This window comes from Mobula birostris, chromosome 3 (genome assembly GCF_030028105.1).
Source record: "Mobula birostris isolate sMobBir1 chromosome 3, sMobBir1.hap1, whole genome shotgun sequence".
NCBI lineage: Eukaryota > Metazoa > Chordata > Chondrichthyes > Myliobatiformes > Myliobatidae > Mobula > Mobula birostris.
The window spans coordinates 232,475,888-232,499,081 of record NC_092372.1 but is presented as its reverse complement, the minus strand read 5'-3'; the positions used below and the strand labels follow the sequence as shown (position 1 = coordinate 232,499,081).

Below are 23,194 nucleotides of genomic sequence, written 5' to 3'. Positions count from 1 at the left end.
AGCCAGTAGAGCAGGAAATGTTTAAAATGAAGACCGCCATATCTAGCCGGCAAGGGAGTGAGAGGGTAGCAGAGTGATAGGGCTTTGGCAGTAACGAGCCCAGGTAGGTTTACCTTTGTTAATTGCGGAAAGGAAGTATGTGTGTGAGGCCGGTTTTCTGTGCTCGGTGTCAGATGTGGGAGGTCCTGGAGTCTCCCGGCCTCCCAGACGGCCATATCTGCACCCAGTGCACCGAGATGCAGCTCCTAAGGGACCGCATTAGGGAACTGGAGATGCAGCTCGATGACCTTCACCTGGTCAGGGAGATCAAGGAGGTGATAGAAAGGAGTTATAGGCAGGTGGTCACACCAGGGCCACGGAAGACAGACAAGTGGGTCACAGTCAGGATAGGGAAGGGGAGAAGTCAGGTACTAGAGAGTACCCCTGTGGCTGTACCCCTTGACAATAAGTACTCCTGTTTGAGTACTGTTGTGGGGGACAGCCTACCTGGGGGAAGCAACAGTGGCCGTGCCTCTGGCACAGAGTCTAGCCCTGTAGCTCAGAAGGGTAGGGAAAGGCAGAGGAAGGCAGTAGTAATAGGGGACTCTATAGTTAAGGGGTCAGACAGGCGATTCTGTGGACGCAGGAAAGAAACTCGGATGGTAGTTTGCCTCCCAGGTGCCAGGGTCCAGGATGTTTCAGATCGCATCCACGATATCTTGCGGTGGGAGGGAGAACAGCCAGGGGTCATGGGACATATTGGTACCAATGACATAGTAGGAAAAGGGAAGAGGTCCTGAAAAAAGACTACAGGGAGTTAGGAAGGAAGTCAAGAATCAGGACTGCAAAAAGCAGTAATCTCAGGATTACTGCCTGTGCAACGTGATAGTGAGGATAGGAATAGAATGAGGTAGAGGGATTGCATAGCTGAGGGATTGGAGCAGGGGGCAGGGATTCAGATTTCTAGACCATTGGGACCTCTTTTGGAGTAGGTGTGACCTGTACAAAAAGGACAGGTTGCACTTGAATCCCAGGGGGACCAATATCCTGGCGGGGAGATTTGCTAAGGCTACTGGGGAGAGTTTCAACTAGAATTGTTAGGGGTGGGAACCGAACTGAAGAGACTAGGGAAGAAGAGTTTGGCTCACAGATAGAGAAAGCTTAGAGACAGCGTGTGCGGGAGGATAGGCAGCTGATAGAGGAGGGACGCACTCAGACCGACGGTTTGAGATGTGTCTATTTTAACATAAGGAGTATTGTGAACAAAGCAGATGAGCTGAGAGCGTGGATCAGTACTTGGAGTTATGATGTGGTGGCCATTACAGAGACTTGGATGGCTCAGGGACAGGAATGGTTACTTCAAGTGCCGGGTTTTAGATGTTTCAGAAAGGACAGGGAGGGAGACACTGTTGATCAGAGATAGTGTCACGGCTGCAGAAAAGGTGGACGTCATGGAGGGATTGTCTACGGAGTCTCTGTGGGTGGAGGTTAGGAACCGGAAGGGGTCAATAACTTTACTGGGTGTTTTTTATAGGCCTCCCAATAGTAACAGAGATATCGAGGAGCAGATAGGGAAACAGATCCTAGAAAGGTGTAATAATAACAGAGTTGTCATGATGGGAGATTTTAATTTCCCAACAATCGATTGGCATCTCCCTGGAGCAAGGGGTTTAGATGGGGTGGAGTTTGTTAGGTATGTTCGGGAAGGTTTCTTGACACAATATGTAGATATGTACAAGAGGAGAGACTGTACTTGATCTGGTATTGGGAAATGAACCTGCTCATTTTGGAGAGAGTGATCATAATTCTATCTCCTTTACAATAGCATTGGAGAGAGATAGGAACAGACAAGGTAGAAAAGTGTTAATTGGAGTAAGGGGAATTATGAGGCTATCAGGCAGGTAAATGGAAGCTTAAATTGGAAACAGATGTTCTCAGGGAGAAGTACAGAAGAAATGTGGCAAACGTTCAGGGGACATTTGTGTGGAGTTCTGCATAGGTTCATTCCAATGAGACAGGGAAGTTATGGTAGGGTACAGGAACCTTTAGCCTATTCAGCTTCCTGAGTACTTTCTCTGTCGTAATTGTGACTGCGCACACTTCTCTTCCCTGCCACCCTTGAGTGTTCGGTATCCTGCTGTCTTCCTCAGTGAAGACTGATGCAAAATACTTGTTCAGTTCCTCTGCCATCTCCTCATCTCCCATTACAATTTCTCCAGTATCATTTTCTATCGGTCCTATATCTACTCTCACCTGTCTTTTACTCTTTATATACTTGAAAAAGCTTTTAGTATCCTCTTTGATATTATTTGCTACTTTCCTTTCATAGTTAATCTTTTCTCTCTTAATGACCTTCTTGGTTTCCTTTTGTAAGGTTTTAAAGACTTCCCAATCCTCTGTCTTCCCACTAATTTTTGCTTCCTTGTATGCCCTCTCCTTAGCTTTAACTTTGGCTTTGACTTCTCTTGTCAACCACGGTTGCATCCTTTTTCCACTCGAAAATTTCTTCTTTTTTGGAATATACCTGTCTTGCACATTCCTCATTTCTTGCATAAACTTCAGCCACTGCTGCTCTGCTGTCTTTCCTGCCAGTGTCTCTTTCCAGTCAACTTTGGCCAGTTCCTCTCTCATGCCACTGTAGTTTCCTTTACTCCACTGAAACACCGACACATCAGATTTCGGCTTCTCTCTTTCTAATTTCACAGTGAACTCAATCATGTTATGATCACTGCCTCCTAAGGGTTCCTTCACCTCAATCTCTCCAATCACCTCCGGTTCATTACACAATACCCAATCCAGTACAGCCGATCCCCTAGTGGGCTCAACAACAACCTGTTCTAAAAAGCCATCTCGCAGACATTCTACAAATTCTCTCTCTTGAGATCCATCGGCCATTTCTCAGCCCATTTCACCAAAATGGGGAAAGACAACCTTGCACCAATCTTTATGTCACCTGAGGGTCCTCCTGATCCTGCCACCCAGATCCACATCAAAGTCACTTGTATATATCACAAACAACAAGGGTCTCTGGCCATTCTTTTCCCTTAACATATATAGCAATTCAGCAGGATACAGGCTCTTCAACCCAGCCAGTGAGTCCAAATTTCCGAATTCCCACATCTCTCAAAGCCGCCCCCCGGCACCATGTACCTATCTACGTGCTTCTTAAATTCATTATTGCACCTGCAAAAAGCACTTCCTCTGGCAGCTCAATCCATATACTCACCACCCTCACAGGAAAAAGTTTTGCTTAGGCACATCTCTTTCCCCATTCACCCTCAATCTATGCCAGTTAGTTTTAGTCTACCCTACCCTGATTGTTACCATCCCACTTATCTACACCTCTGATAATGTTACACATTTCTGTAAGCTCACTCCTCAGCCTCCTGCATTCCAAGGCTTAGCCTGGCAAAACTCTCCCTGTAACTCAGGCCTACTGGTCCTGGCAAGATCCTCGTAAATATTTTCTTCACTCTTTCCAGTTTAACCACATCTTTCCTGCAAAAGGGTGACCAAAACTGTTACACAGCACTCTAAGTGTAGCCTCTGTGACTTATACAACTGCGCGTGACTGTCTGCCAGTTATTTCTCACTACCCCTTTGAAAAGAAAGATAAGCTTTATTTGTCAATGTACATTGAAACATGCAGTGAAATGCTTCATTTGTGTTAAATTAATTCAGCAAGGATTATTTGGACAACTCACAAGTGTCACCACACTTTCAGTGCCAACATAACACCAGGGTTAGGCCAATCAACCCATCGTCTCTCCTCCACCATTCTATCATGGCTGATATATTATTCCTCTCAACCCCATTCTCCTACCTTTGCACCGTAGCCTTTGGCGCCCTAACTAATCAAGAAGCTATCAACATCTACTTTAAAGATACTCAATGACTTGGTCATCACAACCATCTGTGGCAATGAATTCCAAAGACATTTTTCCTCATCTCTGTTCTAAAGAAACATCCCTCTATCGTGAGGCTGTGCCCTCTGGTCCTAGACTCCCCCACCATGGGAAACATCCTTTCCACATCTGCTCTGTCCAGGCTTTTCAATATTTGATTGGTTTCAATGAGATCCCCCACTCATTCTTCTAAAATCCAGCAAAGTACTGGCCCAGAGTGATTAAATTCTCCTCATAGGTTAACATTTTCCTTCCTGGAATCATTTTCATAAACTCCCCTGGACCCTTTCCAATGCTAGCACATCTTTTCTTAAATGAGGAGCACAAGACTGCTCACAATCCTCACAATAAAGACTGAGCATTACATCCTTGCATTTACATTCTAGTCCTCTTGAAGAGAATCCCAACATTGCATGCCTACAACTCAATAATCTCCAGCTGTACATGTTTGTAAAATGCAGCACCGAGAGGAAACTCTGGCTTTGGGCGAAATGTACACACTCCTTATGAGCAGCCGGGGGAGTTGAATCCATGTGAAGCAATGTGCTGACTGCTACACCATCATGCACCCCATTTCCTTTTTAAATATCTGCCTACATTTTTTACACTGTTGACAGATATTCCCCGTCTTTAGTTCTCTACACCTGATAATTTTCCCTCTCTTTTGTGGGATATGGACGTGGAAAGCAGAGAAAGGGTGCAGAGGAGATTTACAAGGATGTTGCCTGGATTGGGGAGCATGCCTTATGAGAATAGGTTGAGTGAACTTGGCCTTTTCTCCTTGGAGCGACGGAGGATGAGAGGGTGATAGATAGAGGTGTAGAAGATGATGAGAGACATTGATCGTGTGGATAGTCAGGTTTTTTCCCAGGGCTAAAATGGCTATCATGAGAGGGCACAGTTTTAAGGTGCTTGGAAGCAAGTACAGAGGAGATATCAGGAGTAAGTTTTTTATTACACAGAGAGTGGTGAGTGTGTGGAATGGCCTGCCAACGATGGTGGTAGGGGCGGATACGAAAGGTTTTTTTAAGAGACTCCTGGACAGGTATATGGAGCTGTCCTTTTTGACAAACTTACTGGAGTTCTTTGAGGACATAATGACTGCAGTGGATAGAGGGGAACAGGTAGATGTCGCATACTTGGATTTCCAGGAAGGCCTTTGATAAGGTGCCACACAAGAGACTTATAAATAAGATATGGATGAATGGAGTCGAAGGAAGTGTATTGGCATGGATAGCGGATTGGTTAACTGATAGAAGGCAGAGAGTTGGTATAAATGGGTGTTTATCCGGTTGGCAGTCGGTGGTGAGTGAGGTGCCGCAGGGGTCAGTGCTGGGCCTGCAGCTGTTTACCATTTACATTGATGATTTGGAAGAGTGGACTGAGTGTAGCGTAGCAAAATTTGCTGATGACACTAAACTGAGTGGAAAAGCAAATTGTACAGAGGATGTGGAGCGTCTGCAGAGGGATATAGATAGGTTAAGTGAGTGAGTCGAGGTCTGGCAGATGGAATACAACGTTGGTAAATGCAAGATCATCCACTTTGGAAGGAATAATAGAAGAGCAGATTATTATTTAAATGGTGAAAGATTGCAGCACGCTGTTGCGCAGAGGGACTTGGGTGTGCTTGTTCATGAATTGCAAAAAGTTGGCTTGCAGGTACAACAGGTTATTAAGAAGGCAAACGCAATGTTGGCCTTCATTGCTAGAGGGATTGAATTCAAGAGAAGGGAGGTCATGCTGCAACTATACAGGGTACTGGTGAGGCCGCACCTGGAGTACTGTGTGCAGTTCTGGTCTCCATACTTGAGGAAGGACGTACTGGCTTTGGAGGCAGTGCAGAGGAGATTCACCAGGTTGATTCCAGGGATGAAGGGTTTAACTTATGAGGAGCAATTGAGTCGCCTGAGACTATACTCTCCGGAGTTCAGAAGAATGAGAGGGGATCTTATAGAAAAATACAACATTTTGAATGGGATAGATAAGATAGAAGTAGGAAAGTTGTTTCCATTGGTAGGTGAGACTAGAACTAGGGGATATTGCCTCAAGATTCAGGGGAGAAGATTTAGGACGGAGATGAGGAGAAACTGTTTTTCCCAGAGAGTGGTGAATCTCTGGAGTTCTCTGCCCAGGGAAGGAGTTGAGGTTTCTTCACTAAATATATTTAAGAAATAGTTAGATAGGTTTTTACATAGTAAGGGAATTAAGAGTTATGGCAGGGACATGGAGCTGAGTTTACGGACGGATCAGCCATGATCTTATTGAATGGCAGGGCAGGCTCGATGGGCCAGATGGCCTACTCCTGCTCCTATTTCTTATGTTCTTATGGGCTCAGAAAATAGGGAGCTATGGGTAACCCTAGGTAATTTCTAAGGTAAGGACATGTTCGGCACAGCTCTGTGGCCGAAGGACCTGTATTGTGTTGTAGGTTTTCTATGTTTCTATGACCCCCTGAGTGAAGAAGTTTCCCCTCATGTTCCCCTTAAAATTTTTAGCTTTCGTCCTTAATCCATGATCTCTAGTTATCGTCTCACCCAACTGCAGTGGAAAAAGTCTGCTTGCATCTACCCTATATATAACTCTCATAATTTTGTAAGCATCTATCAAATGTCTCATTCTTATACATTCCAAGGAATAAAGTCCTCACCAATTCAATGTTGACATTTTACTCAGATCTTCTAGTCCTGGCAACATCCATCCATCTAAATTTTCTCTGTACTCTTTCAATCCTTTACATCTTTCCTGTCAGACGGTGACCAAAACTGCACACAATGCTCCAAGTCAGGGCTCACCAATATCTCATACAACTTCAACATAACATCCTATCTCCTGTACTCAATACTTTGATCTATGAAGGCCAATGTGCCAAAATCTTTCTTTTCTCCCCTTCCTACTTGCAATAAATTTTAAAAAATAAATTTCGCCACTTTCTATAAATTATGGACGTGCATTCCCCGATCCCTTGCTCCAGCACTCCCCTCAGTGCCGCACCGTTCACTGTGCAAGACCTGCCTTGGTTGGTCTCCCCAAAGTACCACACCTCACACTTATCTGAATTAAATTCCATCTGCTACTTCTCAACCCATTTTTCCAGCAGGTCCAGATCCTGCTGCAAGCTCTGGTAGGCTTTGTCACTATCCACTACACGACCAAACTTGGTGTCATCTGTAAATCTGCTCTTCTCAGTGCTGCCATCAGGAAGGCAGCGCAGGAGCCTCAGGACTCACACCACCAGGTTCAGGAACAGTTATTACCCCTCAGCCATCACACTTTTGAATCAGAGGGGATAACTTCACTCAGCTTCACTGCCCCATCACTGAAGTGTTCCCAAAACCGATGGACTCTCAACGACCTTTCACCTGGTGTTCTTGATATTTATTGATTATTTATAAAATTATTATTAATTCTTTTTTCTCTTTCTTTGTATTTGCACGGTTATGTTTTTTCCCTCTGATTATTTGCCTGTCCTGTTGGGTGCAGTTTTTCATTGCTTCCATTGTGTTTCTTGTGTTTACTCTGATTGCCTGCAAGAAAATGAATCTCAGGGCTGTGTATATGGACTTCAAAAATAAACTTACTTTGAATTTTTGGACTTTTATGGGTGGAAGTAGATTGAGTTATTTACAGCGGGATTCATGAGGGATGCAGTAGAAGGTCTGAGACTCTCAGACTGTGCAGGGAATGGAAAGATATGGGTATTGTGTAGGCAGAAGGGATTTATGTAATTAGGTGTCTTACATTAATTCAATTCAAGTTCATTTGTCATTTAACTACATGTGAATACTCATGAATACAGGCAAACGAGACAGTTACTACAGGGTAAAGGTGCAAATATACATTACCCACAGACACACACACACGATCAGAGTCATGTAACAAGAGTCCAAAGGCTCACCTACACCCATTCCATGACGCCATGGCTTGATGCATAAAAGTCAACAAACCCACAGAGAATATCAGTAAAAATACAATGCCTCTCTATATATTCCAGACCCCCCCCCCCCAGCCCACTGGTATCATCTGTCAACTGGCCCCCAACGCCCACTAGGTGACATCATGGCTTTGAGGCCCAGTCCTTGTCCCAATGCCCGACTCTCACTTAGTGAATCCGTGGCTTTGAGGCCCAGTCCTTGTCCCAATTCCCGACTCTCATTAAGTGAATCCCTGGCTTTGAGAGCCAGTCCTCACATAAACAAAACAAACCAGAAAAATATATATGTATATAGTCCAAACACCTCAGTCCATTTTAAACCTTCAGTCACCACAACTGCACTAGGCCGCCCCGAGTAGCTTGGATGCCTCACTCTGGAGGCCGAAAAGCAGGTGACCCTGCAGCCTGAGACCCGGAGTCCACCAAGCGCCACCAAAAACTCTGCAGCTGCCCTCATCAGAGCTTGACTTCTGCCGAGCAAAGCCTGGGAGGGCAGCTCTGACTCTGTTCTGGACACTGTGCCATGGCGTCCCCAGTGAAGCACAACAGCTTCTCCCCTCGCTCTGGGTGGCTGCATACAGATGACACCATGGCTTCAGGCCTAGGCCTCGCTATGACCAAGGACTTGGCCCCCTCCATCCACCCCAGCGAGCATCCAACAAATCAGCAAATTGAACTTGCAGCATACCAGATTAACAATGGTTCAGCACAACATTGTGGGCCGAAAGGCCTGTTTCTGTGTTGTATTGTTATCTGTTCTGCATTCTGGCTTTACACATCTCAGCTAAAGGGGAGGATTTCTCTCTGTCCTATCTACTGTTTTCAATCATTTTGTTTTAGTTAGGTCCCTCTTGGCCTTCTCCATAACCCGGTCACTCCCCAGAACTAAACACAACATCCCCAGACAACACCTCCTCTGCACCCTCTCCAGTGATGTCATATCTTATCATGGGGCCACCAGAACTGTAAACAGTACTCCAGCAGTGGCCAAACAATGCTTTATAAAGTTGGAGCATAACATTCCTGTTAATATTCTATGCCCTGACTAAATAAGGCAAGGATGTTGTATGCCTCTGAACTACAGTAGTGAAGAGCATTTGGCATACTGGACTTCATCAGTCAGGGCTCTGAATATACTGGTGATATTGGGATGTTATGTGGCAGTTGTACAAGATGTTGGGGACATGGTTAAAATGGAAAGAATGCCGAAAAGATTTACGAGGCTGCTACCAGGACTGGAGGGCCTGAGCTATAGAGGGAGGTTGGCCAGGCGAGGACTTTATTCCATATACGGAACAATCTGCGAGAGGAAGCAGTTGAGACAGATCCAGCAACAGCATTTAAAAGGCACTTGGACAGGTACTTGGATAGGGAAGGTTTAAAGCAGAGGATGCCAACCTTTTCTATGCCATGCGATAATACCATTAAGCGAGGGGCCCCTGGTTTAGAGGATATGGGCCAAACACAGGCAAAATGGGGGGAGGGGGTGTGGGAACCGAAGTGATGGGAGTCAGGATAGGACAGATGGTAAAAAAGTAAAGATAGCATGCAGTCAGACTGTCAGGAAGGGTAGGTAGGTGATGGGACATAGTCTCAGCCAACAGGGTGAGTATCAGTATATTAGAAATGCAAAATCAAAAAGGGGAGCAAATACTGTACTCAAGGTGATGTATCTCAATGCGCGGAGTATACGAAATAAGGTGGATGATCTTGTTGCACGACAAAACATTGCCAGGTATGATGTTGTGGCCATCACTGAATCGTGGCTGAAGGATGGTGTAGTTGGGAGCGGAATATCCAAGGTTACACATTGTATCGGAGGGATAGGAAGGTAGGCAGACGGGGTGGTGTGGCTCTACTGGTAAAGAATGGCATCAAATCAGTAGAAAAGTGTGACATAGGTTTGGAAGATGTTGAATCCTTGTGGGTTGAGTTAAGAAACTGTAAGGATAAAAGAAAGCTGATGGTAGTTATATACAGGCCTCCCAACAGTGGCTGCGAGGTGGACCACAGATTACAACGGGAAATAGAAAAGGGATATCAAAAGGGCAATATCATGATGGGAGATTTATCTCCTATCTCTATCTCCTTTGCCAAAGCATTGGAGAGGGATAGGAACAGACAATTTAGGAAAGTGTTTAATTGAAGTAAGAGGAAATATGAGGCTATCACGCAGGAACTTGGAATTATAAATTGGGAACAGATGTTCTCAGGGAAAAGTACGGCAGAAATGTGGCAAATGTTCAGGTACATTCAGGTTCTCCATAGGTACGTCTCAATGAGACAAGGAAAGGATGGTAGGATACAGGAAACGTGGTGTACAAAGGCTGTTGAAAATCAAGTCAAGAATTAAAGAACAGCTTACGAAAGGTTCAAAAAAACCAGGTAACGATAGAGATCTAGAAGATTATGAGGCTAGCAGGAAGGGACTTAAAGAAATTAGGAGAGCCAGAAAGGGCCATGAGAAGGCCTTGGCGAGCAGGATTAAGGAAAACCCCAAGGCATTCTACAAGTACGTGAAGAGCAAGAGGATAAGACATGGAGAATAGGACCAATCAAGTGTGATAGTGGAAAAGTGTGTATGGAACTAGAGGAGAATAGCGGAGGTACTTAATGAATACTTTGTTTCAGTATTCACTACAGAAAAGGACCTTGGCAATTGTAGGGATGACTTACAGTGGACCAAAAAGCTTGAGCATATAGACATTAAGAAAAGGATGTGCTGGAGCTTTTGGAAAGCATCAAGTTGGATAAGTCTCCGGAACTGGATGAGATATACACCAGGCTACTGTGTGAGGTGAGGGAGGAGATTGCTGTGCCTCTGGCAATGATCTTTGCATCATCAATGGGGATGGGAGAGGTTCCAGAGGATTGGAAGGTTGCAAATGTTGTTCCCCTATTCTTTTCAATATTTTTATTAGTTTCTACAAAGAAGAATACAAAGTATATATAAAAGGTCAAAAAAGATAAGAAAAAACTACCAATTACATTATATCTATCCATAATAGCATTCTCATTACACCGTATTCATGTAGGTTAGTCAATAGTTATATTGAAATATACTAATTTATTACAAAAAAAGTCTAACCCCTACCAGGACCAAAGCTGTTTATTAAGGAGAAAAAAAGGCAAAATACCGTCTCATATAATAAAAATTAATAATAGCCAATATCTAAATTTAAACAATGAATTGAGGGTTTTGAAAATAATTCAGAAAGGGTCCCCACAGTGTTTGAAAGTCTTGAGATTCCGAGATTGAACAACGAATCTTCTCTAAATCTAAGCATGACATAACCATTGAGCACGAGTAGGAGGAAAAACATCTTTCCATTTAAACAAAAGCGCCCTCCTAGCTACAAGAGAGCTAAAGGCCAAAATATGTAAATCAGATGTCTTCAGCTTGACGTCTTGTCCTGCAACAATACCGAATAGGGCCGTCAGAGGATTAGGCTTAAAATTGACTTTGAAAAGTAAAGAAAAAGTTTGAAAAACTTCCTTCCAATATTTTTCAAGACATGGACAAGTCCAAAACATATGAATTAACGAAGCTTTTCCATTATTACATCTGTCACAGTAGGGAGATATATCCGAATAAATCGAGATAGCTTATCTTTAATCATATGGGCTCTATGTACCACCTTAAATTGTATGAGGGAATGGTGAGCATATAGCAATTAAATATTAACCAGTTTAAAAATTTCATTCCAAGTTTCCTCAGATATTGATGTCTGTAAATCTTGTTCCCAGAAATTCTTAATTTCGTCTGAAGGAACATTCCTCGTCTCCAGTAACATTCCTTGTCTCCAGTAACATGCCATAAATATTAGATATTGAACCATTATGACAAGGTGTCAAATTAAAAATTACGTCTGTTAAGTTCTTATCTGAGCTTATAGGAAATGTGCATAATTGAGATCTTAGAAGGTCTCTGATTTGTAGATATCTAAAAAAGTGAGTTTTGGGTAAGCTATATGTAGTTGACAATTGCTCAAATGAAAAAAGATTTCCTCCAACAAACAGATCCCAAAAACATTTAATGCCCAGCCTGTCCCATTCTTTAAAAACTAAATCAGTCATGGAGGGTTTAAAAAAAATTAGAATGTTGTTCCCTTATTCAAGAAAGGGAGTAGAGATAGCCCAGGAAATTACAGACCAGAGAGACTTACTTCAGTGGTTGGTAAGTTGATGGAGAAGATTGGAAAGGCAGGATTTATGAACATTTGGAAAGGCCTAATATGATTAGGAATAGTCGGCATGGCTTTGTCAAAGGTAAGCCATGCCTTACGAGCCTGACTGAATTTTTTGAGGATGTGACTAAACACATTCATGAAGGTACAGCATTAGATGTAGGCATTTGATAAGATACCCCATGTAAGGCTTATTGAGAAAGTAAGGAGGCATGGAATCCAAGGGGACCTTGCTTTGTGGATCCAGAATTGGCTTGCCCACAGAAGGCAAAGAGTGGTTGTAGATGACTCATATTCTGCATGGAGGTTGGTGACCACTGGTTCTATCACACCTGAAATCCTGTCTGCCCACTACCCTGGTCCCCCATCAATTTGCCAATCACACCAACAGGTCAACAAAGGGTGCCATCTCCATCACACATCACTCTGCCCTGACACACCTGGACAGCCCCAACTCTTATGTCAGAATGCTGTTCGTTGACTTTAGCTCGGCATTCAATACTGTGATCCCCTCCAAGCTGATCGCCAAACTTCGCCAGCTTGGTATCGGCTCATCCCTCTGCAATTGGACCTTGGACTTTCTGACTAACAGACCCCAATCAGTTAAGTTAGACAATCTCTCCTCCTCCACTCTCACCCTGAACACTGGCGTGCCTCAAGGCTGTGTGCTGAGCCTTTTTCTGTACTCCCTTTTCACCTATGACTGCTACCTATATGTGGTTCTAACTCCATAATCAATACCACGGTGGTTGGCCTGATCAGAGGAGATGACGAGACGGCCTACAGGGACGAGGTCCCGCACCAGGCCGCGTGGTGTGCCGACAACAACTTGGCCCTTTAACACCCAGACCAAGGAGATCACTGTGGACTTCAGGCATGCTCGGAGCCACACTCACGTCCCCACCTACATCAACGGAGCTGTAGTGGAGCGTGTATCAAGCTTCAAATTCCTTGGTGTCCACATTTCCGAGGATCTCACCTGGTCCCTGAACTCCTCCATCCTGATCAAAAAGGCACAACAGCGCCTTTAGTTCCTGTGGAGCATGAAGAAACCTCACCTCTTTCCCAGGATACTGACAGACTTTTACCGCTGTACCATTGAGAGCATACTCACCAACTGCATCTCAGTGTGGTATGGCAATTGTCCCGTATCGGACCGCAAAGCACACCAGCGTGAGGTGAAAACTGCCCAGCGGATTATCAGCACCTAATTGCCCACCATTGAGAACATCTACCATAAACGCTGCCTGGGCAGGGCGAAAAGCATTATCGAGGATGCATCTCACCCTAACCATGGACTTTGTACTCTCCTCCCATCCGGTAGGCGCTACAGGAGCCTCCGCTCCCGCACCAGCAGGCACAGGAAGAGCTTCTTCCGAGGCTGTGACTCACATCATAGCGCTAATAAGTATTGCACCCATATTGTACTGTCTCAGTACTTTTATATTTGTGTGCTGTAGCACTTACTTTTTATTCGCAGTTATTTTGTAAATAACACTATTCTTTGCATTTCTGGTCAGATGCTAACTGCATTTCATTGGTCGTTGGATGTATTTAAGGCAGAGACTGAAAGGTTCTAAATTGGACATGGCATCATATGTTACAGGGAGAAGGCCAGGAAATAAGGTTGAGGAGGAGGAAAAAAAAAGGATCAGTCATGATTGAATGGCAGAGCAGACTTGATGGGCCAAATGGCCTAATTCTGCTCCTATGTCTTATGGTTTAAAATGGAACTAGTTCAGGTGGGCACCTTCGTTGGCATGGATAGATAGGTCTGAGGAGCCCGTTTCCAAGTTGACTGACTCTAACGTGACTCTGTTGACCTCTACTGTAACCTTCAGGGACGTTCAGCCAACACCATCAATCTACTTGCATTTTAACGAGACCCTATTGAACTACTGTAACCTTCAGGGACACTTGAACTTCTACAACAAGCTCCTTGCATTTCTCAGTTTCCAGGGGTTCCATCAAATCAACTGTGCACGTCCTATCATTATTTGCTTTCCCAAAGTGGAGTTGTACATTTTGTAGGATTACATTCCACCTGTCACTGCTCAGTCCATCCTACCAACTCACCAACTTGGTGATCACCAGTGGAGAACCTGTGTTCAGTGAATTGTCAATTCTAAACTTCCTCATGTCTGTTACTAATTTCTGTCCCTCTGTACATCCCTCTGCAACTGAATCTTCAACTTCCTCATCATGAGACCAGTCAGTGTGGATTGAGAATGACACCTTCTCCTCGCTGACAATCAATACTGGCGCACCTGAAGAATGCATGCCTAACCCACCACTCTACTCACTCTACAGCCATGACTATGTGGCTAGGCACAGTTCAAACCGCATCTATACATTTATCAATGACGACATTGCTGTTGGTAACATCTCATGATGCCAAGGAGTTAAATAGGAGCAAGATAGATTGGCTGATTGAGAATGTCACAACAACAACCTTGCAGTCAATGTCAGTAAGTCCGAAGGATTGATTGTGGACTTCAGGAAGGGGGAATCCTCATCAAGGAATCAGCAGTGGAAAGGGTCTAAGATCCTGGACGTCAATATCTCGGAGTATATATCTTAGGCTCAAAGCATGGATGAAATCATGAACAAAGTACGCTTGTGGCTCTTTGTGACGTTTTTGAGGAGGTTTGTTGTGTTACCAGAGATTTACAAATTCACCACCAGGTATGGAGGCTCCAGTAGACAGAACAGGAAAAAGCTGCAGATGGTTGTAGAGTCTGCTAGCTCCATCGTGGGCACTAGCCTCCCACCATCCAGGACATCTACAGGAGGCAGCATCCATCACCATGGACCCATACCATCTGGGACATGCCCTCTGCTCAGTACTACCTTCAGGGAGGAGATACAGGAGTCTGAAGACCTATACTCAATGAATCAGGAACAGTTCCTTCCCCTCCACCATCAGATTTCTGAACAGAGCATGAACTCTAAACACTACTTCACTATTCATTCATTTTGTACTATTGATGTCTGAAATTTAGAGTAATCTTATGCCTTGCATTTCATAGTAAAACTGATTCTGATTTTGTCTGTAGCCTCTTGTAGAGAAGTGTGAGGAGGAACAGCTGACCTTGGAGCTAAGCATGAAAAATAGAGGGCCATGGGTAACCCTAGGTCATTTCTAAAGTAAGTACATGCTTGACACAGCACAGTAGGCCGAAGGGCCAGTATTGTGCTGTAGGTTTTCTAGGTTTCTAGCACCTTCAGGGAGGTCACTTTCTCTGCGTCAGAACAGGTGGTGAGGGAGGCTCTCTGTAACATCAGCTCATGTTCTCATTCTCTCTCTCCCTCACCCTCTCTCTCTCTCTCTCACACACACACACACACAGATACACACGGACAGTGAAGAAAGTTGTCCAAGGTTATAACAGCATCTGGAAAAACTGGGAAGGAAGACATACACAATGGTGGCTTTCCAAAGCGTTACCCCCACCCCCACTCCATACAGTAGGATCAGAAGCAGACAATGGAGGGATGCAGTCGCTGTGCAGGCAGAAGGGAATAGCTTACTTAGGCAATTAGCTGCTAATTCAGCACAACACTGGGTTGAACGACCTGAAATTTTCTGTTCCCTTTGGAGGAACAGAGGATGAGAGACAACGTGATAGCAGTCGAGAGGCACTCATAGAGTGGATAGCAAGCGCCTTTTCACCAGGGTGGCAATATCAGAGATCATCCTTTGGCCGGGTGGAGAGGCGCGGGTGCTGGGAGGGTGGGGGGTGAGGAAGGAGGTGGTGTGTGCGTGAGGAGAGAGTGGAGTAGCAATGAGCCAGTTCATTTTGCTGTGGCTGTCAGTGAGCAGCAAATGGGTTGTTCCCTTTTTAAGCTCTGAACGTGACAGAATGCAGAGCACCAAATATGGTGAGGAGACAGGACAGTGGGGTGTTGGGGGGGCAGGTGACTAGTGGGATGTGAGAGGGACGCTGGGAGGCATGGGGCACGCGGGGAGGCTGAGGGAGAAGAGCAGGAAGTTCTGAAGTGCCCTTTCATACAGTTTCCCACCCTGCCCTGTCAAGTTGATGTGGTCTGTGGGTGGGCAGGGTAATGACACATATTCCTGCTCTTCCATCACCAATACTCTTTTACCCAGTTCGACCTCAATGCATTGTGCACTGATCTGATCCATATGGACAAGCTTCTCTCTGTATCTCAGTATATGTGAAAATAAAACACAATTTACCTGCTCCTCCACAAAGGTCGTCAACACCCCCCGCCCTCCTCCCGAACCCAACCTTCTCTCCACTTTCAGCATTTAATATCTCTCCCACAGATACTGTATACGCACACAAACACACTCCACTACACAAACAACCATACACTTAAATGAGCAAGCTTTTACAATACATACACTCACACGCATACTTCCACTAGGCAGCCATTCGACCCACTGAGTCCGTACTGTCCCCATGCAAGAATCATTCCCCAGCCCCACTCCCCACCCTTACCTCAAATTCTTGGCTGTCAGATACTCCCTCGTCATCTTGGAATTGGCCATCCCATCTCTGCCTATAACTTCCATATTTATCCCCCCCCACCGGTACCTCACAAACCTGTCCAACCCCCCACCGCCTATAAATCTCACAACCTCGCCTCCTGCCCCACCCCTCTCACGTCACCTTCAGCCTCTCAGCTACCCCTCCCACCCTTCTCCTGTTACCCTCTCTCCCTCCCTTCCCTGTCACCTTCTTCCCCTCATCTCCCACTCCCACCACCTTCACCCACTCATCTCCCCATCCCACCCTCACCCATCACCCTCCACCCTCCTCACCCCCCTCCCGTCACCTTCACCCCTTTATCTTGGGGTCCGAGTCCATAGGACACTCAAAACTGCTGCGCAGGTTGACCCTGTGGTTAAGAAGGTGTACAGTGTATTGGCCTTCATCAATCGTGGGATTGAGTTTAGGAGCTGAGAGGTAATGCTGCAACTATATAGGGCCCTGGTTAGACCCCACTTGGAGTACTGTGCTCAATTCTGGTTGCCTCACTACAGGAAGGATGTGGAAACCATAGAAAGGGTGCAGAGGGGATTTACAAGGATGTTGCCTGGATTGGGGAGCATGCCTTATGAAAACAGGTTGAGTGAACTTGGCCCTTTCTCCTTGGAGCAACCGAGGGTGAGAGGTGATCTGACAGAGCTGTACAAGATGATGAGAGGCATTGATCGAGTGGATAGTCAGAGGCTTTTTCCCAGGGTTGAATTGGCTAGCACGAGAGGGCACAGTTTTAAGGTGCTTGGAAGTAGGTACAGAGGAGATGTCTGGGGTAAGTATTTTATGCAGAGAGTGGTGAGTACGTGGAATGGGCTGCCGTCAATGGCGGTGGAGGCAGATATGATAGGGTCTTTTTAGAGATTCCTGGATAGGTACATAGATCTTAGAAAAATAGAGGGCTATGGGTAACCCTCAGTAATTTCTAAAGTAAGGACAGGTTTGGCACAGCATTGTGGGCCGAAGGGCCTGTATTGTGCTGCAGGTGTTCTATATTTCTGTCTCCCCCTCCTATCAACTTTACCCCTTCACCTCTCCCCAACCCTCTCCCATTACCTTCAGTCTCCCCCTTCCACACTTCTCCCGTCACCCTCTCCCTCTCATCACCACCTCCCACCCTTCTCCTACCCTTTCTCGTCACCCACCTCACAACACCCATTACCCCTCCCACCCATCTCCATCACCCTCTCCACTCACCACTTTCCCATCACCCTCATCTCCCCCCACTCCTTTCCTGTCACCCTCTCACCCTCATCTCCCACCCCCGTACCCCCCTCCTGTCACCCCTCTCCTCTTGCTCTCCCCCCGTACCCCCCTCCTGTCACCCCTCTCCTCTTGCTCTCCCCCGTACCCCCCTCCTGTCACCCCTCTCCTCTTGCTCTCCCTCTCCCGTACCCCTCTCCTGTCACCCCTCTCCCAGACTGCCCCCACCCCTAGTGCCCAGCCCACAACGCTCTCCCCGCTGCTGTCTGTCGTCGGCACTGCCCTCTCATTCTGCCCTTTTCCCTCGTCACTCTCCACCGGTCAATCTACCTCCGCACATTGCCCTCTCACACAAAAACTTTCTCTCACTGACTTTCACACACACACTCTCTCTCTCTCTCTCCAACTCCTACACTGCCCGTCACACACTCAATTTCAATCTCTCACACCGCCATTCTCACAGTCCCCCTCCCTAGTCACCTTTGTATTTCTCCCGGACATCCTCGAACGCTTGAATATAATCCTGTTCCTGGGCATCGGCGGGTAGCTCCCAGGGCGGCCGGCCGGCCATCATGCGTCCGCTCCGGACACGACGGGGCGCAGACGCTGAAAGCGCCCGAGCGGCGTTACAAACACCGCTGCTAGATATAGTCCGACAGGGGCAGGGGAGGGGGAGGGGGGAGGGGGGGAGGGGGGGAGGGGGGAGGGGGGAGGGGGAGGGGGGGAGGGGGAGGGGGGGAGGGGGAGGGGGGGAGGGGGGGAGGGGGGGAGGGGGGGGAGGGAAACGGGGAGGGGGGAAGGGGGAAGGGGGAAGGGGGGGAAGGGGGAAGGGGGAAGGGGGAGGGGGGAAGGGGGAAGGGGGAGGGGGAAGGGGGAGGGGGGAGGGGAGGGGGAGGGGGAAGGGGTGAGGGGAGGGTGAGGGGAGAGGAGGAGAGGAGGAGAGGAGGGGGAGAGGAGAGGGGAGGGGATGGGGAGAGGAGAGAAAGGGGAGGGGAGGGGAGGGAGGTGATCGGGGGGAGGGGAGAGGGGGAGAGGGAGAGGGAGAGGGGGAGGGAGAGGGAGAGGGAGAGGGAGAGGAGAGGGAGGGGATGGGGAGAGGAGAGGGAGGGGATGGGGAGAGGAGAGGGAGGGGAGAGGAGAGGGAGGGGATGGGGAGGGAGGGGGAGGGGGAGAGGGGAGGGAGGGGGAGGGGGAGAGGGGAGGGAGGGGGAGGGGGAGAGGGGAGGGAGGGGGAGAGGGGAGGGAGGGGGAGGGGGAGAGGGGAGGGAGGGGGAGGGGGAGAGGGGAGGGAGGGGGGAGGTGAGGGAAAGGGAGGGGAGTGGGGAGGGACAGGGAGGGGAACAGGGGAGGGGGAGAGGAGAGGGGAGGGGGAGAGGAGAGGGGAGGGGGAGAGGAGAGGGGGGAGGTGATCGGGGAGGGAGGAGGGGAGGTGAGGGAAGGGGAAAGGGAGGGGAGTGGGAGAGGGGAGAGAGGGGAGGGGGAGAGGGGAGGGGGGAGGAGAGGGGAGAGGGGAGAGGGGAGGGGAGGGGAGAGGGGAGGGTAGGGGAGAGGGGAGGGTAGGGGAGAGGGTAGGGGAGAGGGTAGGGGAGAGGGGAAGGGAGGGGGGAGGGGAGAGGGGAGGGGAGGGGAGGGGAGGGTGGAGGGGAGGGTGGAGGGGAGGGGAGGGGAGGGTGGAGGGGAGGGGAGGGGAGGGGAGGGGAGGGGAGAGGGGAGGGAGAGAGGTGAGGGGATGGAGAGAGGAGAGGGGAGAGGGGAGGGTAAGGAGGTGATGGGAGAGGGGAGGGGAGAGGGGGAGAGGGGAGAGGGGGAGAGGGGAGGGGGAGAGGGGAGGGGGAGAGGGGAGGGGAGGGAGAGAGGAGGGGGTGAGGGGAGGGAGAGAGGAGAGGGAGAGGAGGGGGAGAGGGGAGGGAAAGGAGGTGATCGGGGAGGGGGGAGAGGGGAGGGAGGAGGGGAGGTGAGGAAAGGGAAAGGAAGGGGAGCGGGGAGGGTAAGGAGGTGATCGGGGAGGGGGGAGAGGGGAGGGAGGAGGGGAGGTGAGGAAAGGGAAAGGGAGGGGAGCGGGGAGGGACAGGGAGAGGGAGAGGGGAGAGGGAGAGGGGAGAGGGAGAGGGGGGAGGGAGAGGGGGGAGGGAGAGGGGGGAGGGAGAGGGGAGAGGGGAGGGAAGGGGAGAGGGGAGGGAAGGGGAGAGGAGAGGGAGGGGGAGAGGGGAGGGAGGAGAGGAGAGTGGTGAGGGGGAGGGAGCTGAGGGAGGAGAGGAGAGGATGGGGGAGAGGGGATGGGAGTGAGGGGAGAATGTGGAGGGAGAGGGGATAGGGGAAAGATGGGAGAGTGGGGAGGTGGAAGGAGAGGGCAGGAGGAGCTGGGGTGAAGAGGGGAGGAGGAGGAGGGGCTGGGTGGGGGGTGAAGGAGAGGATGGATAGGGAAGGGGGAGTGCCAGGGCAAGGAAGGATGGATAGGAGAGGGAGGGGGAAGGGGACGGGACATAACAGGAAGGGAGGTAGGAAGGGGAGACAGGAGCGGGGAAGTGAAGTGGAAGGGAGAGGAGATGAGAGGGGGAACGAGAAGGGGAGTGGAGAGGAGGAAAAGAGGGGATGGGGAGAGAAGAGAAGGAAGTGGAGAGGTTAGAGGGGGTGGACAGAGGGAGGAGGGCAGGGCGGTAGGGGAGAGGGAGGTGAGGGAATGGGACAGGGAGGGAGGTGAGAGGGGGAGGGGGCAGAGGGGAAGGAGAGGGGAGAGGGGAAAGGGGAGGAGAATAGAGTGAGAGGGAGGAGAGGAGAGGGGGCAAGAGGACAGAGAGGGAAGAGGAGAGGAGGGGGAAGAGGGGAGAGGGTGATGGGGAGGGGAGAGGGAAAAGGAGGAAGAGCAGAGGGGGAGGGGGAGAGTGGAGGGGGAGAGAGTGGAGGGGAAGGGGAAGAGGGGAAGGGGAAGAGGGGAAGGGGAAGAGGGGAAGGGGAGGGGGAAGAGGGGAGGGGGAAGAGGGGAGGGGGAAGAGGGGAGGGGGAAGAGGGGAGGGGGAAGAGGGGAGGGGGAAGAGGGGAGATGGGAGAGAGGAGAGGTGGGAAGAGGGGTGGTGAGAGGGGAGGGGGAGGTTGGAGAGGAGGAGGAGAGGTTGTAGCTATGGTGATGGAGTTGTAAGGAAGATTGGGTAAGGGGGAGTGTGTGGAGGGAGGGGGAAGGGTGTGTAGGGAGGGAGTCCTGACGTTAGTTTCAGTTAGTCCTGACGAACGGTTTCGGCCCGAAACGTCGACTGTACCTCTTCCTAGAGATGCTGCCTGGCTTCTGCGTTCACCAGCAACTTTGATGTGTGTTGCCACAAATTTCAACAGATGTCAGTGGAGAGCATTCTAACTGCTTGTATCACTGTCTGGTATGGTGGGGCCACTGCGCAGGATTTGAAAGAGCTGTAGTAAGCTGTGAACTGTCAGCTCCATCATGATTTCTCGACTCCCCAGCATCCAGGACATCTTCAAAAGTGATGCCTCAAAGAGGCAGATCTGAATCTGTCTCTGAGGATCTCATCACTCAGTTCATGCCCTCTTCGCAGGGGTAATTGATAAGTTTGTGGCCTGAGGGAGGCGATGGGTTATCAACTTCAAACTTTCTACATAATCACTCAAAGCGTTGAACTGCGTGTTGCATGTAACGAGAGCCGTATAACTCATCTCCTTCTACCTTAGACCACAAACTTATCAATCGCTCCTCGTACCACGGGAGCCTGAAGACACACACTCACTGTTTCAGCAACAGCTTCTTCCCTTCCACCATCAGATTTCTGAAGAGATAATGAACCAACACTACCTTCTGCTCTCTTTTTGCACTACATTTTGATTTTGATGTTATTTCTTATTGTAATTTATACTATTTGTACAGTATTGCACTGTACTGCTGTCACGGATTTTGCAACATAATTCAGTGATAATAATGCAGAGCAGGGCTTCCAGCTCACAATGTTTTGCCAGCCATAATGCCAGTTTAAACACACCGTTCAACGTGCACATCCTGCCATTCTCTGCACATTCATGTATCTGTCTAACAGACTCTTAAACAACGCACACAAAATGCTGGAGACACTCAGCAAGTCAGGCAGCATTTAAGAAGTGAATAAACCGTCAATGTTTCGGGTCCTGATGAAGGGTTTCCACCTGAAATGTTGACTGTTTATTCCCTCTCCATTGCCTTGGATTCCAGGATCTGCAGATTTTTTTCACGTTTTTGAGCCTCCTAAACATGTCTGTGTATCTGCAAACACCAGCAGCCCTGGCTATACATTCCACCTACCCATATGGAATCCAGAGAAACTCGGCTGTGTGCATTCAGAATTCACTTGCCAACAGAAGGTGGTTCTATATGGACAATATTCTGCCTGGAGGTCAGTGACCATTAGTGCTCCACAGGAATCTGTTGTGGGTCTCCTGATAGCTGTGATTTTTAGAAATGATTTGGAGAAGGGATGGGTTAGTTAAATTGGCAGATGACACAAAGGTTGGAGGTGAGGTGGACAGTGTAGAAGGTTGCGCTATGTTACAAAGAGGCATTGGTAAGATGCAGAGCTGAGCTGAGAAGTGACAGTTGGAGGTCAATCTGGAAAAATGTGAGAACATGCACTTTGGAAATTCAAACATGAAGGCAAAATGCAATATTAATGACCAGATTCTTAACAGTCTGATGGAACAGGCTAATTGGTGTCTACATCCATAGATCCCTCAAAGATGCCACACATGTTGATAGAGTGCTTAAGAAGGTGCATGTTGCGTTGGCCTGTATTGGTCAGGGGATTGGCCTGTATTGGTCAGATGTGATCAAGGCAGAGGAATGAAAGGTGGGGGAGTAGCATTGCTTGTTAGGGAAAATATTACAGCAGTGCTCAGGCAGGACAGATTAGAGGGCTTGTCTACTGAGTCCTTATGGGTGGAGCTGAGAAACAGGAAAGGTATGGCCACATTAGTGGAATTGTATTACAGACCACCCAATAGTCAACGAGACTTGGAAGAACAAATCTGCAGAGAGATAGCAGGCAACTGCAGGAAACATAAAGTTGTGGTGGTAGGGGATTTTAATTTTCCATATATTGATTGGGACTCCCATACTGTTAGGGGTCTAGATGGTTTAGAGTTTGTAAAATGTGTTCAGGAAAGTTTTCTAAATCAATATATAGAGGGACCAACTAGAGGGGATGCACTATTGGATCTCCTGTTAGGAAACGAGTCAGGACAAGTGACGGAAGTCTGTGTAGGGGAGCACTTTGGTTCCAGTGACCATAACACCATTAGTTTCAACTTGATCATGGACAAGGATAGATCTGGTCCTAGGGTTGAGGTTCTTAACTGGAAGAAGGCCAAATTTGAAGAAATGAGAAAGGATCTAAAAAGTGTGGATTGGGACAGATTGTTCTCTGGCAAAGATGTGATTGGTAGGTGGGAAGCCTTCAAAGGGGAAATTTTGAGAGTGCAGAGTTTGTATGTTCCTGTCAGGATTAAAGG

The 23,194-nt window shown here is 48.2% G+C and overlaps 1 protein-coding gene across 7 annotated transcripts in view; it reads right to left on the bottom strand.

Annotated features, from left to right (window-relative positions):
* LOC140195654 (plectin-like) overlaps positions 1–23,194 on the bottom strand; it is a 435,007-nt gene that overhangs the window by 266,407 nt on the left and 145,406 nt on the right. For 2 of the 7 annotated variants that reach the window (XM_072254365.1, XM_072254368.1), the window contains exon 1: positions 18,194–18,332. The exons of the other annotated variants lie outside the window; for them this stretch is intronic. In XM_072254365.1, coding sequence (XP_072110466.1) covers positions 18,194–18,287 — 94 coding nt within the window. In that variant the 5' untranslated portion in view covers positions 18,288–18,332. Of the gene's footprint in view, positions 1–18,193; positions 18,333–23,194 lie in introns of those variants that run through there. 7 annotated transcript variants of the gene reach the window in all.